A 14,181-nucleotide genomic window follows, 5' to 3' on the forward strand; every position below is an offset into this window, starting at 1 on the left:
CACACAGCAGACGATCTACTTGCAGCAGGAACTTAGAAAAAAAGACACACAAATTTGATGTGTGATGACTAATAAGCATAGATTTTTCAAAAACACGCATACACACCTTCCTTCCTATCATGTTACTCTACATTGCCATTACGCACCATTTGTCACCTTTTCTAACAGTAACTATGTATTAAGAAGCTAATGGCAATTATAGTTATCGATTACTCCTATTTGTTTCTGAGATTACAATTTCTTACCACTTTTCCACCCTGTTCAGTCAACATGGGCAACCCAGCCTTTGTAAAGTTCTATTAAAAGAAAATATAGGGCTGGTCCTGTAATATCAATCACAGTTTGTATGTCTGTGTAAAAAAGCAGAAATAATCTTTCACATTTATTCAGTATGTGTTGTGTGATCATTTACTGTCTCCGAACAGCTCTCTGAATTTTCTTTACGAATATGCAAGAATTGTAATGGCTGTTAACAAAGAAGGAAACATTTTCCTAAACATTCTTACAATGGAGGACACAGCGCCATTCTGCAATGTCTGTACTATTTATAAAAAAAATTATCTGTAAAGATCCATTTAGTGCACAATTTTTGGAGAAAGGAGACCGGTATTGTTACTAAACATTGTTTATTTTTACTCTTACATAATACAACGCACAAAATTAAAAAGAAATATCGCCATCCACCCAAGCGTAGGGTAATGTTTCTACATGAAATATGACATTCACTCTGGCCAAGTTTCACCTTAAGTACTTAAAATTCATTTTACAAAATACAAAACACTATTCCTGGTTTCTCAGGAACTGCCTCTAGTAAACAATCAAAAAACAGGAACATTCTCTCTTAACTGAATAACGTTAATGAACTCAAACTATCACTCTCACAATTCATACTGCATTATAACTAAGATCATAATCATTAAATCACAGAGTGCAGAATTCAACAATTATGTTTAAGTAAGCTAGATGAAAATATCTTGAAGCTTCAATGAGTTAAATTAAGAAGTCTTTTGTTCACTGACAATATTACTTCATTCTTTCTTACTTCATGTACTGTCATTTGTGATCTCCAGTAAATCAATATGGCTCACATTTGCCTCAAAACATGAAGAGAAGCAGTGTAGTCCTCTCAGGAAGTCACTCAAAAATTGAGCAGTTGATCCTAAATTTAGAAAATGGCACAGATTGCAGAGGAATGTAGTATATGAAACACCCAATTATTTTAATACATTCTCAGACAACGAATGATATTTACAATGCTAATATGAATGCTGGCAGATTTTTATAATATTAAAACAGCTATCATGCCATTTACAAGAAACTGTCGAGCAATGGCATCAGTGGGAGGAGAAGTGTGGTATGCACACAGATTACATAAATGTAGTACATCTAACATTTTATGAAACACTGATAAGTTCTTTACATAATAGCTATAATGCCAATCAACAGTGACAAGGATATTTAACAGCACACGAAATTATAATACAGTAACAACAACTTTAACAAGCTTGAGATAAGCCATTTTACATCCAAAATGTTGAACATTTTTTCTGTACATATTAATAATCATAGGTCAGCCCACCTGTTCATGTCCTGTGAAGAATTTACTCGGCTACTTTCTTTCTTCTGGTGATATTAGAATGTTGTGTGCTTGTTATATTCTGTGCCAGTTCACAATCACAAAGACAAGAATCAGTTTCAAGGCTTCTTTAATGTTACAATAATGATACCACTTATTTGAGAATCCACAGATTACAACAATAATTTATACAGTTTGTTCATAATAGCACATGTGCAAAACTACAATGTGAACAAAATTTTTTATCGGTCATCAATTCTTTTTTACTACTGATGAAACTTACCACTGAATAGAGTTAGAAACAGTACGAAGATCATATACTTTTACGCTACAGAAATGAATCAAATGGGAAAATAATGGTAGACAGAAATACAATGCCACACATTTGCCTCAAGAATCCACAACATGGAGAGTCTGTTTGAAAGTGAGTTTGGAAACTCCAAAATGGCAAGTTTCATGTCAGTCACTTGTTGTTTATTCAGAAATTGATGTGTAGATGGATAAGTATTTATTTCACATGAACGCATCAATAGTTCTACCTGTCTTATACCACCATCAAATAATTTTAACTTTTAAATTTATCAGTCCATCAAATTTCACTTAGTTCAGGTTCCACCACTTCAACTCTGCGTGAGTGCCTGGGGAACACCATTGACAGTCTTTGAAGTTAGGGTGTCATTTTCATACACCATGACAGTCTCTCTTCCATTTTCTACAATCCTAGAAGCAAAACAAAATTACTTGTATTTATGTGTTTATCATAAATTAATTAAATTGCAGTTGATATAAATTATAATGTGTTAAATCGAATACTGAAGTCCAGAAACATTATGTGCAGCCACTTGACAAAAAATAGCTTTTTGAGATGTGAATAAAGGAACCTGGATCGAAGACTACTGCTGAAACAACAAAGAACAGATTCAATTCTAAATAAATGGTAACTATATTGTCCTCTACATGCTAACACAAAGTTGCTTTTTATTAGACACTTTTGTTGAGTATAATCATTAACCTAAACCTTGAGTAAATTTTCTGAAACAAACCTCAAGTTTTACTTCTTATTTGCACTGTGATTTTAAGTATTATAAATATATTATTTCCCTAAAAATAGGTTTTCTTTGTCTTCATCTCATTTAACTGAAAAGACACTTTTCCTGAATTCTGTACTTTTGTTATATTTCCATGGGTGGGACAAGACAATGTGATTGAAAGTGCTTTAAGATTTGTACTTTTTAATGTCTTCTTTTACCCTTGGAATGATGAATAACACGAACTTTTCTGATTGACAAAATAAGTGTACTGATAGCTATAAGGAATTTCTAGTAATTCAATAACAGAATAAAAATTTGACTCCCCTAAAATTTGTAAGACTTAACAATAACCTTTCAAAATTTTCATGAAGACCTGAACACTAGGCTAGTATGGTTCAGGTTCACTGACAATATCTTCATGATCTGGACTCAGGAACCAGGACACCCATCTTTGTTCCTTCACAACCTCACCACCTTCTTTCCCATCTGCTTGACGTAGCCCCCCTCAACCTAGTGTGCCACCTTCCTAGATTATTACCACCTCCTCTCTGATTATATTTATATGGATATGGTGTCGAAAGAACAGACATCATATCCATATAAATATATAGTTCTGACAATACCGGCCATGACCTCTTCCTCCTGTGTGGATGCACACTTATTCCCCGAACTCTTACGGGACTTGGACAGAATGTCTTCCATGAGTAATGAGTGTGTTGGGATGGACACTACGACTGTAGTGTGTGGACATACAAGGTGAGAATGTGAGTCTCGCGGGAGGTGTGCGCGAGATAGTCCCTGCAGTCACACTATCGTCTGTGCCCTCGGTGGCTCAGATGGATAGAGCATCTGCCATGTAAGCAGGAGATCCCAGGTTCGAATCCCGGTCGGAGCACACATTTTCACCTGTTCCCCATTGATGTATATCAACGACCGTGAGCAGTTTACGGTATTAATATAATTCGAATTCCTCTCCGATTGCTCCATCTGCACCTCTGGCCACATTAAGCCCACTGACAGTACCTGTATTTCGACAGCTATCATCCCCTTCACACCAAGAAACCTCTCCCATACAGCCCGGCCAGTTGGGGACCACACATCTGCAGTGACAAGAACTCCTTTTCTCAGTATGCTGAGGGTCTCACCAAAGCCTTCATAGACAGGCACAACCCCCAGACCTAGTCGGCAAACAGATCTCTCATGCACTTACCCCACACACCCCAAATCCTCCCACCAGCCCCAAGAAACAGCAAGTGTCCCCTTTGTCACTCAGTACAAGCCTGGATTGGACCAGGGCTTTGATTACCTGTTATCATGTCCTGAAGTGAGGAACATCCTACCCGAGATACTTCCCACTCCTCCTGAAGTGGTTTTCCATTGCCTACCCAACCTCCACAACATCATAGTCCATCCCTATACCACTCCCAATCCCAACCCTTTGCCACAAGGATCACGTCCCAAGTTCAGGACCTGCCCAATCCACCCATCCAGCACATCCATTTCCACTCCTGTCACAGGTTTACATTACCCCATCAGGGACCATGTCATCTGTGAAAGTGGCCATGTCATTTACCAGCTCAATCATAGCAGAGCTCTTTATACTGGTATGACTGCCAACCAGCTGTCCACCAGAATAAATTGCCACCACAAAACTGTGGCCAAGATCAAGGTAGATCATCCTGTGGTACAAGATGCATCTGAACATAAACTGCTTAACTACCCGAGCCATCCAGACCCTTCCCTCCACCACCAGCTCTACTGAACTGCGCAGCTGGGTGTCGTCATTACAACGCATTCTCTGCTCTCTTATTCATTTTGGGCTCAACTTACAGTAACATACTGTCACAACACCCTCCACCCAACAGTTTCCAACCCCCTGTTATATCATCATCTCCTCACTCTCTTCTCCCACCTTGTTTATTTGCCACCCTCTGCCAATGCACCCACCCATTTTTCCCCACTCCTCTCAAAAGGAGCTCCTTTTTTCTGCACCTCCCTGCCCTACAACCTACCGACACTGCGCTTGCTGGTATTCTAATAGCTGCGCACTCTACCAGACAGTGTTCATTTCTCTCCCCACCCCCACACTAACATCCCTCCCCCTTCCCCACCCTCTCCAGGTTGCTACTTGCATCTCACGTGATAGTCGCATTCCGGCCCAATATGCTGGAGTTGGCAGTCATGTGTGAATGGGGTGTGCTTGCTTAAGTGTGTGAATGGTGTGTGCCTCTCTCTTGCTGATGAAGGCTGTGGCCGAAAGATTTATACAAGTGTGTTTTCTTTATGGTAACTATCGGTCTGTTTTTTCCTAGATTGTTGACACATCAAAATTAGATCTCTAAACAAAAATTTTCTGGTACCATTACTTTAATGGAAACTAAAATTTACCTACGTGGGTTGCTCTCATGCTAACGAAAGTTTTCAATTATCAGTGCTGCAGCATAAAAAAAAGAGACTTCTTGTTATCTTCATAAAATTATTATTTTTATCCTCTATTGTTTTATCTATATGTATGAATCCACTTTTGAGTACTGAAAGTGGTTTACATACACAATGCACTTACTTTTTAGTTGTTATCTTCTTGCCATTTATGAAGCGCGTGGAGGTAGATGTCCTTTTGACAGCAGCTCCACTGCCAGCCCCACCACCCATATTTGAACTGCTGAGTGATGTGAATGATGTAAAACCAGAATTTCCATCCATTCCAAAGAAATCATCTATCTGAAAGCCACCCAGCTGCAGTCCAAACGGGCTGAAGAAGCTCGAAGTTATGCTGTTGTTGCCACCATTGCGATTTCCTCTGCGTGTACCATGGTCCATGCCTGCAGTTACACAATCCTAGCATTTAGAAGTGACATAATCAAATATGCTATGCAGAAAATAACAAAAATACATCATCATGATCCTCCTAACTGAGAATCTTTGATCATTACCTGTTGCTATGAAAAGTATAAAGCATGATATTTTTTTTAATTTTCAGCCTGACTTAAGAATTTTATGAAGTAAAAAATTTCTTTAAGCAATAGATTAAGTTTATGATGGCTATTATGAATTCTCTATACTATCTCAAGCTCAAACGTCGAACTACTACTGCTTGTGCAAATGCAAAATGCCACATTTATAAGAATAAAGCTATAAATCCTCTAACAGAAAAACCTGAACGAGATGATTTTTGTTTTTAAACATGCTGAAAAATTGGTGTATGTGGGCAATCATAATTTTAGGCTTTTATGTTGTTTGCTTCATGGAAATCTGTTCTCATTCTCCACCAGGGCGAGTTTAAAGCCCATGTGACACAAGCCGCACTTGGGGCGCTAAGTTGATAGGGCTTCCCGAGGCACTACAACAGTAACAATTCTACACACAAACTATCACAGTTAGTTGTGGCCACTTGGGGTGCTAAACTGAGAGGAGTGCCAGAGCAGCTGAAGTGCAAGACTGGTATACAGGGCAAACCACTATTAGTAGCTAAAACTGGCACATACGAAAGTGTGTAAGGGGAGAGGGTGGGGATAGGGGGCACAAAATGATTAGTCACTTTTGTGGAAAAATCTTCTCAAACCAGCCCTGTTCTCAACACTTGCGGACAGAAAATTTTTGTGGAAGCCACATACACTTATTCCAAACATGGTTCTAATGGAAGTGACACACCTGTGCCTTTCTCCTGTTAATAACATGATACTACTAATTAGTGGATTAGTGGACAGGCAGAAGTGAAAATTATGGAGATGTTAAGAACCTAGCCCGACAGGAAAGGTATTGCCTGTTGTACTACTTCTGGAGAAGAAGAAGAAGACGAAGAAGATAATAATAATAATAATAATAATTTAATGCTACCTACTGCTGGTTGGAGCATACATACTACCAATCTCTGGCATCACCTGCACTAGACACAATACCCATTGTAATCCGTGTTCACATAAAATGCCACTGAACACGTTTTATTTGATTTACTTGATTGGCTTTGCTTATCAGATGCAGGCCGCCTCAGATAGTCTTTTCCCCAATATCCTAGTGTTACGTCATTAACAAATAAATTGATGAACTTATTTCACAGGATTGTGCCTGCAAGATAAAGCTTTCCAACTGGCATGTAAATAAAAAGGAAGAGGCCAATGTAATTCCCAAAACTTCACTGAGCTCCACTTATGAAGATTAGGCAAATATTTTCATCAGAATTTTTCTTTAATCCATTTCTGTCGTACTCATCTGCCCCTAATTATCAACGTTTCCAAAGCACACAATGCTTGTGCTTTGATTAATGTGTGGTAGTTTGTTTGTTTTGCATTCAGAGATACCAAGTTCTTCTTGTTTTACTTCATTTAAGATTTAAGCTTGACAGACATTTTTCGCTAGATATCAACATTCATATATCTGGGACATTTTGTTAGACTGAATTACTATGGATTGTCCACCAAGGTACTGAGTTTTTCTGGTAAGTGAGTCTCCAGTTATGAGATTTGGAGTCCAGTTTTGTCAGCAATTTCTTGAAGTTTTTCTCAGAAGTTCATCACTTCTTTTCTATTTTGGAGAGGACTGCTACGTCATCTTAAAAGGCCCAGCACCACACAAGAAATAACATGTAGTCTGCCAATAAATTTTTTCTTAGATCATAATTACTTTTTCCAACAGATGTTCATCAGGATAGACTATCCCCACATTTTTTGACCTTCCGTTTCATTATCAAAGGGTTCACAATTTTAAACTTTTGACATCATGGTAGTTACTGTCCGTTTTACCTATTATTTTATTTTACTACTTCTCTTCATGGCTCATGTGACGTTTAAAATATCTTGTAGGCCTGCTTAAAATTTAAAGAGCATGATGCATTTGTGTGTCACGTATTATGAAAACCAGGATGCTGTGTTACAGAAAGGAACTGTCCTCCCCTTCCACAAGATAATTTTAATTTACTAATTAATGCTGTGGACGATAATTTAGTCCAGTAAGCGGAATTTTGAAAATTTTAAGTCATCATTGTCAGGCAAGGAACCTATGCATAGAAGATGGAAAATTTATTATTATTATTATTATTATTATTAGTATTATTATTATTCTTTACTTTCTCAGATGTTAAGTCTGGTTAAAAATGGAAAGTGACGCGGACCTTGATCAAGCGGTATGTGTTATATTGCATTTAGGAACTTTCGGGTAATTGAACATGTATCAATAATTACGGATTTCTGTAGTTGTATATATATGCTTGGATGTAGCTGTATTGCATTGATGTACTGGTGGATATTGTGTGGTATGACTCCTGTAGTTGATAGTATAATTGGTATGATGTCAACTTTATCCTGATGCCACATGGCTTTGACTTCCTCGGCCAGTTTGATGTATTTTTCAATTTTTTTCTCCTGTTTTCTTTTGTATATTTGTTGTATTGGGTATAGATATTTCGATTAGTTGTGTTAATTTCTTCTTTTTATTGGTGAGTATGATGTCAGGTTTGTTATGTGGCGTTGTTTTATCTGTTATAAACGGTTCTGTTCCAGTATAATTTGTATTCATCATTCTCCAGTACATTTTGTGGTGCATACTTGTATGTAGGAACTTCTTGTTTTAAAAGTTTATGTTGTAAGGCAAGCTGTTGATGCATTATTTTTGCGACATTGTCATGTCTTCTGGGGTATTCTGTATTTGCTAGTATTGTACATCCGCTTGTGATGTGATCTACTGTTTCTATTTGTTGTTTACAAAGTCTGCATTTATCTGTTGTGGTATTGGGATCTTTAATAATATGCTTGCTGTAATACCTGGTGTTTATTGTTTGATCCTGTATTGCAATCATGAATCCTTCTGTCTCACTGTATATATTGCCTTTTCTTAGCCATGTGTTGGATGCTTCTTGATCGATGTGTGGTTGTGTTAGATGATACAGGTGCTTGCCATGAAGTGTTTTCTTTTTCCAATTTACTTTCTTCGTATCTGTTGATGTTATGTGATCTAAAGGGTTGTAGAAGTGGTTATGAAATTGCAGTGGTGTAGCCGATGTATTTATATGAGTGATTGCCTTGTGTATTTTGCTAGTTTCTGCTCGTTCTAGAAAGAATTTTCTTAAATTGTCTACCTGTCCATAATGTAGGTTTTTTATGTCGATAAATCCCCTTCCTTTCTGCTTAATGTGAATCTTTCTGTTGCTGAATGTATGTGATGTATTCTATATTTGTGGCATTGTGATCATGTAAGTGTATTGAGTGCTTCTAGGTCTGTTTACTCCATTTCACTACTCCAAATGAGTAGGTCAATATTGGTATGGCATAAGTATTTATAGCTTTTGTCTTGTTTCTTGCTGTCAATTCTGTTTTCAGTATTTTTGTTAGTCTTTGTCTATATTTTTCTTTTAGTTCTTCTTTAATATTTGTATTATCTATTCCTATTTTTTTTCTGTATCCTAGATATTTATAGGCATCCGTTTTTTCCATCGCTTCCATGCAGTCGCTGTGGTTATCCAATATGTAAGCTTCTTGTTTAGTGTGTTTTCCCTTGACTAAGCTATTTTTCTTACATTTGTCTGTTCCAAAAGCCATACTTATATCATTGCTGAATACTTCTGTTATCTTTAGTAATTGGTTGAGTTGTTGATTTGTTGCTGCCAGTAGTTTTAGATCATCCATGTATAGCAAATGTGTGATTTTGTGTGGGTATGTTCCAGTAATATTGTATCCATAATTTGTATTATTTAGCATGTTGGATAGTGGGTTCAGAGCAAGGCAGAACCAGAAAGGACTTAATGAGTCTCCTTGGTATATTCCACGCTTAATCTGTATTGGCTGTGATGTGATATTATTCGAATTTGTTTGGATATTAAGTGTGGTTTTCCAATTTTTCATTACTATGTTTAGGAACTGTATCAATTTAGGATCTACTTTGTATATTTCCAATATTTGTAGTAACCATGAGTGGGGTACACTATCAAAAGCTTTTTGGTAATCAATGTATGCGTAGTGTAGCGACCTTTGTTTAGTTTTAGCTTGATATGTCACCTCTGCATCTATTATCAGTTGCTCTTTACATCCTCGTGCTCCTTTGCAACAGCCTTTTTGTTCTTCATTTATAATTTTGTTGTGTGTTGTATGTGTCATTAACTTCTGTTTAATGACTGAAGTTAATATTTTGTATATTGTTGGTAGGCATGTTATGGGGCGATATTTAGCTGGGTTCGCTGTGTCTGCTTGATCTTTAGGTTTCAGATAAGTTATTCCATGTGTAAGTGTATCAGGGAATGTGTATGGGTCTGCAATGTAACTGTTAAATAATTTAGTTAGATGTGAATGTGTTGAGGTGAACTTCTTTAACCAGAAATTTGCTATTTTATCATTTCCAGGGGCTTTCCAACTGTGAGTAGAATTAATTGCTTGGGTGGCTTCATGTTGCAAAATTATCACTTCAGGCATTTGTGGTATCATCTTGTACGTATCTGTTTCTGCTTGTATCCACTGTGCATGCCTGTTATGTTGTACCGGGTTTGACCATATGTTGCTCCAGAAGTGTTCCATGTCTGTTATGTTTGGTGGATTGTCTATTTTAATGTGTGTGTTATCTATTGTCTGGTAAAATTTCTTTTGGTTTGTGTTGAATGTTTGGTTTTGTTTCCTTCTATTTTCACTTGTTTTGTATCTTCTAAGTTGTTTGGCCAATGCTTGTAATTTCTGCTTCTTTTCATCTAATTGCTCTGTCACTTCTTGTTGTGAAATTTTACCTAACCTTTTTCGTTTTTTTTCCGAGATTTCATTTCTTATAAATTGTGTTAGCTGTCCGATGTCTTTTCTCAGTTTTTCTATTCTGATCTGTAGCCTGCGTTGCCATGCTGGTTTTGTGGGTTTCTTCTGTGTGTTGGTTGGTTCTGATCTCTGCCTAGTGTGTATATTTAGTGTAGTGAGTGCTCCTATATAAACCAGTAGTTGTAACTCTTCCATAGTTGTGTATGATTGTGTTGATAGTTTTTATTGTTGTTTCGACTTGTGGGTTATTTGGTGGTCTATGCAAGAATGGTCTAATGTCTGTATTTGTGTCTTTGTATTCTATATATGTTAGCTGAAATTTTTCTTCTATATCTAACATCTGTGTCACTTCATGTTCTATTTGTGCTTGTTCTGGTGGCTGTCTTAAGATTTCGTTTTCCTCTGATTGTTTAATTGGTGCGTGTTGTTCTTTGTTTGTTTGCTCTGGGATGTTTGAGTCCATTACTGTATTTTCTTCTTCTTCTGATTGCACATTATTTTGTTTCAGTATTTGTTGTACTTGTTGTTTGATGTTTTCTAATTCTGACTGGGGTATCCTGTTATTTTTGATTATTACACGGATCTGATCAGCTAGTCGTTGTTCTGTTAAAAATTTTAATTCTGGGAATCTGGTAATAAATGTTGTGTATATTTGTGATCTGTATCCAGTTATGTTGGTTCCCAGGTTTGTTGCTTGGTAATAACAGAACATGAGGTGTCGATTAACTTCATCTGACCATCTCATCCTCTGCCTTTGTTTTCCTTCTAGGGTGGTTGCAGGAAGCATATCCTGCAAAACACCTCTATTTGGATTTAAATAATTTTCCAGTTGGCTAGCAGTGTCGTTACCATTGTGGGCTGGCATAGGGTTCAAGCGTCGTCCCCGACCATGACGGCGCTTGTCCGAGGCTTCTTTAGTTCTGTCCTGAACCAACTCATCACACTAAAAGGGGGGGTTAGTCCTATTAGTGGTTTGTTCTTTTCGTCGCCTTTTACGACTGGCAGAACATACCTGAGGCCTATTCTTTTCCCGGGCCTCCACGGGGATTATTATTATTATTATTATTATTATTATTATTATTATTATTATTAGATTACACCAGAGCTGCGTTTATGCATCATTTTGAAATATGTCCTCAAAATTACACATATATCATGTCCTAATTTCGATGAGTTTACTTGATTATTACTATCATATTACACTATACCACAAAAAAGCCATTGGTAATTGCAATGCATCAAAGTTTTAATACTTGCCTCCAAAAACATCTTGGAACGGTGAACTGCCAAAGAATTCTCTGAAGACGTCTTCGGGATCTCGGAATGTAAATGGAAAAGCAAAATTTGGATCAAAGAAATCATCATGCCGGCCTCTGGATCTTCCTCCTTGGCCAAGACCTTCTTTACCATACTGATCATACACACGGCGTTTCTTCTCTGGAACAACATTGACAGACCAATGCAGTACACACAAACCAGCTAATCATTATAAAGCCAGAATACCCGCAATACATGCATTTTTATGTGATTTATTTTAATGTATTTTCATTGACATCTCATTAAACTAAGTAATTCCAAGATAAATCAATACTGAAGAGGTATTTACAGTCTTACTCTGATGTACAATATAATATGAATTTAATACTATGTAAGGCATTATGAAAATGATGTTAATATTAGCAGATTAGTAAAAGCTGTTTGATATCCAGCAACACACATGCATCAACACCAAGGTAAAACAAAAAATATTTATCTTCCTCCTCCACATTTCATCAAAGCATTATAGCCATAAATGCTGGCAAAACCAAACTGTTACTGTATTTCATGGTAGATAATACAAATGACAAGGAAATAACAGGTTAAGAAGGGTGATTCATGGGTGAAGTTCAACAATTTCTCATTACTTATGAGCAACATGTTCATTATTAGAATTACTTCTTATATCCACACATTCAAAATAGGATAATTATTTTAGAAGTGTAACAATGATGCAAAATTTTCTAATTTTCAGTTATAAGCTTGTAATAAAGAGGATCTCTGCAACTTACAAGTGTTGCCAAAAACTGAAGAGTCCTAGTGTGTCAGACAAACAGAGAAGTAGCATATAGTGCAAATGCTTATGTTGTTGCTTATGTAGCACAAAAATTTTGTAACTGTTGTTCTGACTGTAGACAATCCTTGCAAAGATAGCGGGATGTATCAGGCATGTCCTTACCCACACACATTTAAACAATTTCACACACTACCTGTAATAAATGGAACTTTTTGCATTTTTACTGCTCACTAACTGATTTTGCCAGCAGTTTATATAACAGGGAAGAGGCAGAAAGTTAGAACTGCTCACATTTGATTTCTACTACGGGGAAAATTTTTCCATTTATTTAAAGAATTTAGCTTTTTTTAAGTAGCATACACACAAGTGTTCGTACTACATATTAATTGCCATGATACCATATGATCCCAGAAAAAGGTTTAAATTAAATAGCATATTTACCAGTAATAAAATCTTACTTGAAGCAATTATTATCTGTGCCTTCTCACATATCAACTAATTCCCTCCACTGAAGCCAAATTTAAGCATAGATGACTATGAAAGGAATAGGACTCAGATATACTAGAATTTAAAAGTAAGGCAATGCCATCCCTGATATTTTTATGTGGACTTCAAGATGTTAGGCTGTGGGAAAAACACCATTTTGTGGTTAGGAATCAGATCTACTGAAAAAGAAATCATATTAATTGATTAGCATTGGGAGATGGTGTTTTAAGCACTCTGAGATCTTAAAAATAAGAAATACCGAAGAAACGACGGAAAGGTGTCTCAAAAAACCCTCCAATATTGAAGCTTCGCGGGGACCTTGCTGATGCCTTCTGTCTCTGGTCGTACACTCGCCGTTTTGATTCTGCAGTGAATATGAGGAAAGAAGATTACTTTCACAAGCCATTTACACAAAAATTTGCTCTCACCATGGCTTTGAGAATCTGGTTAGTTTCACATGTATTCAAACAGTTAAATGTTCAAAATAGGTTAAACCAGAGCAACACATGAGAAAAGTTAACACAGGTAAATGCCATTCCAGTTACCATCTTCCCACTGCCTCAGGTATTAGCATTTGCAGCAACAATTGTGGAAATGGCTTGTAAAAAATTTTAAAAAAGAAAAACATTGTGATGCTAGATTCTTCCACTTCTCATATTTCAAATTGTAGCCTGTTGCAAAACAATCAAGTAATTCCAGTTGTGTTGAAAGTTGTTAAACTTAGCAATGTACATGCAACAATATATATGTATTTTAACAAATCTCATCTACCTCTCAAAAGTAAAGCCTGTCCATGTACACAAGTTAGTCGCCAAGTTTTTCTTTATGCAAGTTGCAAGAGTATGTGGCTTACTACTGTATTATTTGCCGCCATTTACTCCACTGCCTCTTACAAGGTGCAAGACTGGATTTTTTTTTATATTCTGAAGAAATAATTTTAATGGAACAACTTAAATTATCAATGAGTGTGGGATTATTGCTATCAACTGTAGTATTTTTGTAAGCCACAAAGTTAAAAATAAATGGAATTCAATAGCGCAAATAGTGAATGCCTTACTAAAATTGTGATATAAATTACCCTACAAGCCTTGTGAAAATGTGCAGCAGCAGAGAAAACCATTGTAGATACTATATGAAAAATGCACATAAAAGAAAACTGTTTGTATGACAAATGCAACAACTGCTTAATGATGTAAGTAGTCAAAACTGGAAATATCAAGCTCCTAACAACACAAAGTGGAAAAAATAAAAAATCTCACTGGACTGATTTCAGGCAAGCACATCATCTTCCTGTTTAATATTTGTCCATAA

At 36.6% G+C, this 14,181-nt stretch overlaps 1 protein-coding gene across 5 annotated transcripts in view; it reads right to left on the minus strand.

Annotated features, from left to right (window-relative positions):
• Positions 1-609: 609 nt before the first annotated feature.
• Positions 610-14,181, minus strand: part of LOC126251393 (dnaJ homolog subfamily B member 6-like) — a 334,943-nt gene continuing 321,371 nt past the window's right edge. For 4 of the 5 annotated variants that reach the window (XM_049951789.1, XM_049951790.1, XM_049951788.1 and 1 more), the window contains 4 exons: positions 13,130-13,234; positions 11,589-11,768; positions 5,171-5,429; positions 610-2,296 (listed from right to left, as the gene is read on the minus strand). In XM_049951789.1, the coding sequence (XP_049807746.1) occupies positions 2,197-2,296; positions 5,171-5,429; positions 11,589-11,768; positions 13,130-13,234 (644 nt within the window). In that variant the 3' untranslated portion in view covers positions 610-2,196. The remainder of the gene's footprint in view (positions 2,297-5,170; positions 5,430-11,588; positions 11,769-13,129; positions 13,235-14,181) is intronic. The other variant, XM_049951791.1, reaches the window with a different exon arrangement.

The sequence above is a fragment of the Schistocerca nitens genome, chromosome 4 (genome assembly GCF_023898315.1).
Source record: "Schistocerca nitens isolate TAMUIC-IGC-003100 chromosome 4, iqSchNite1.1, whole genome shotgun sequence".
NCBI classification, from domain to species: Eukaryota; Metazoa; Arthropoda; class Insecta; order Orthoptera; family Acrididae; genus Schistocerca; species Schistocerca nitens.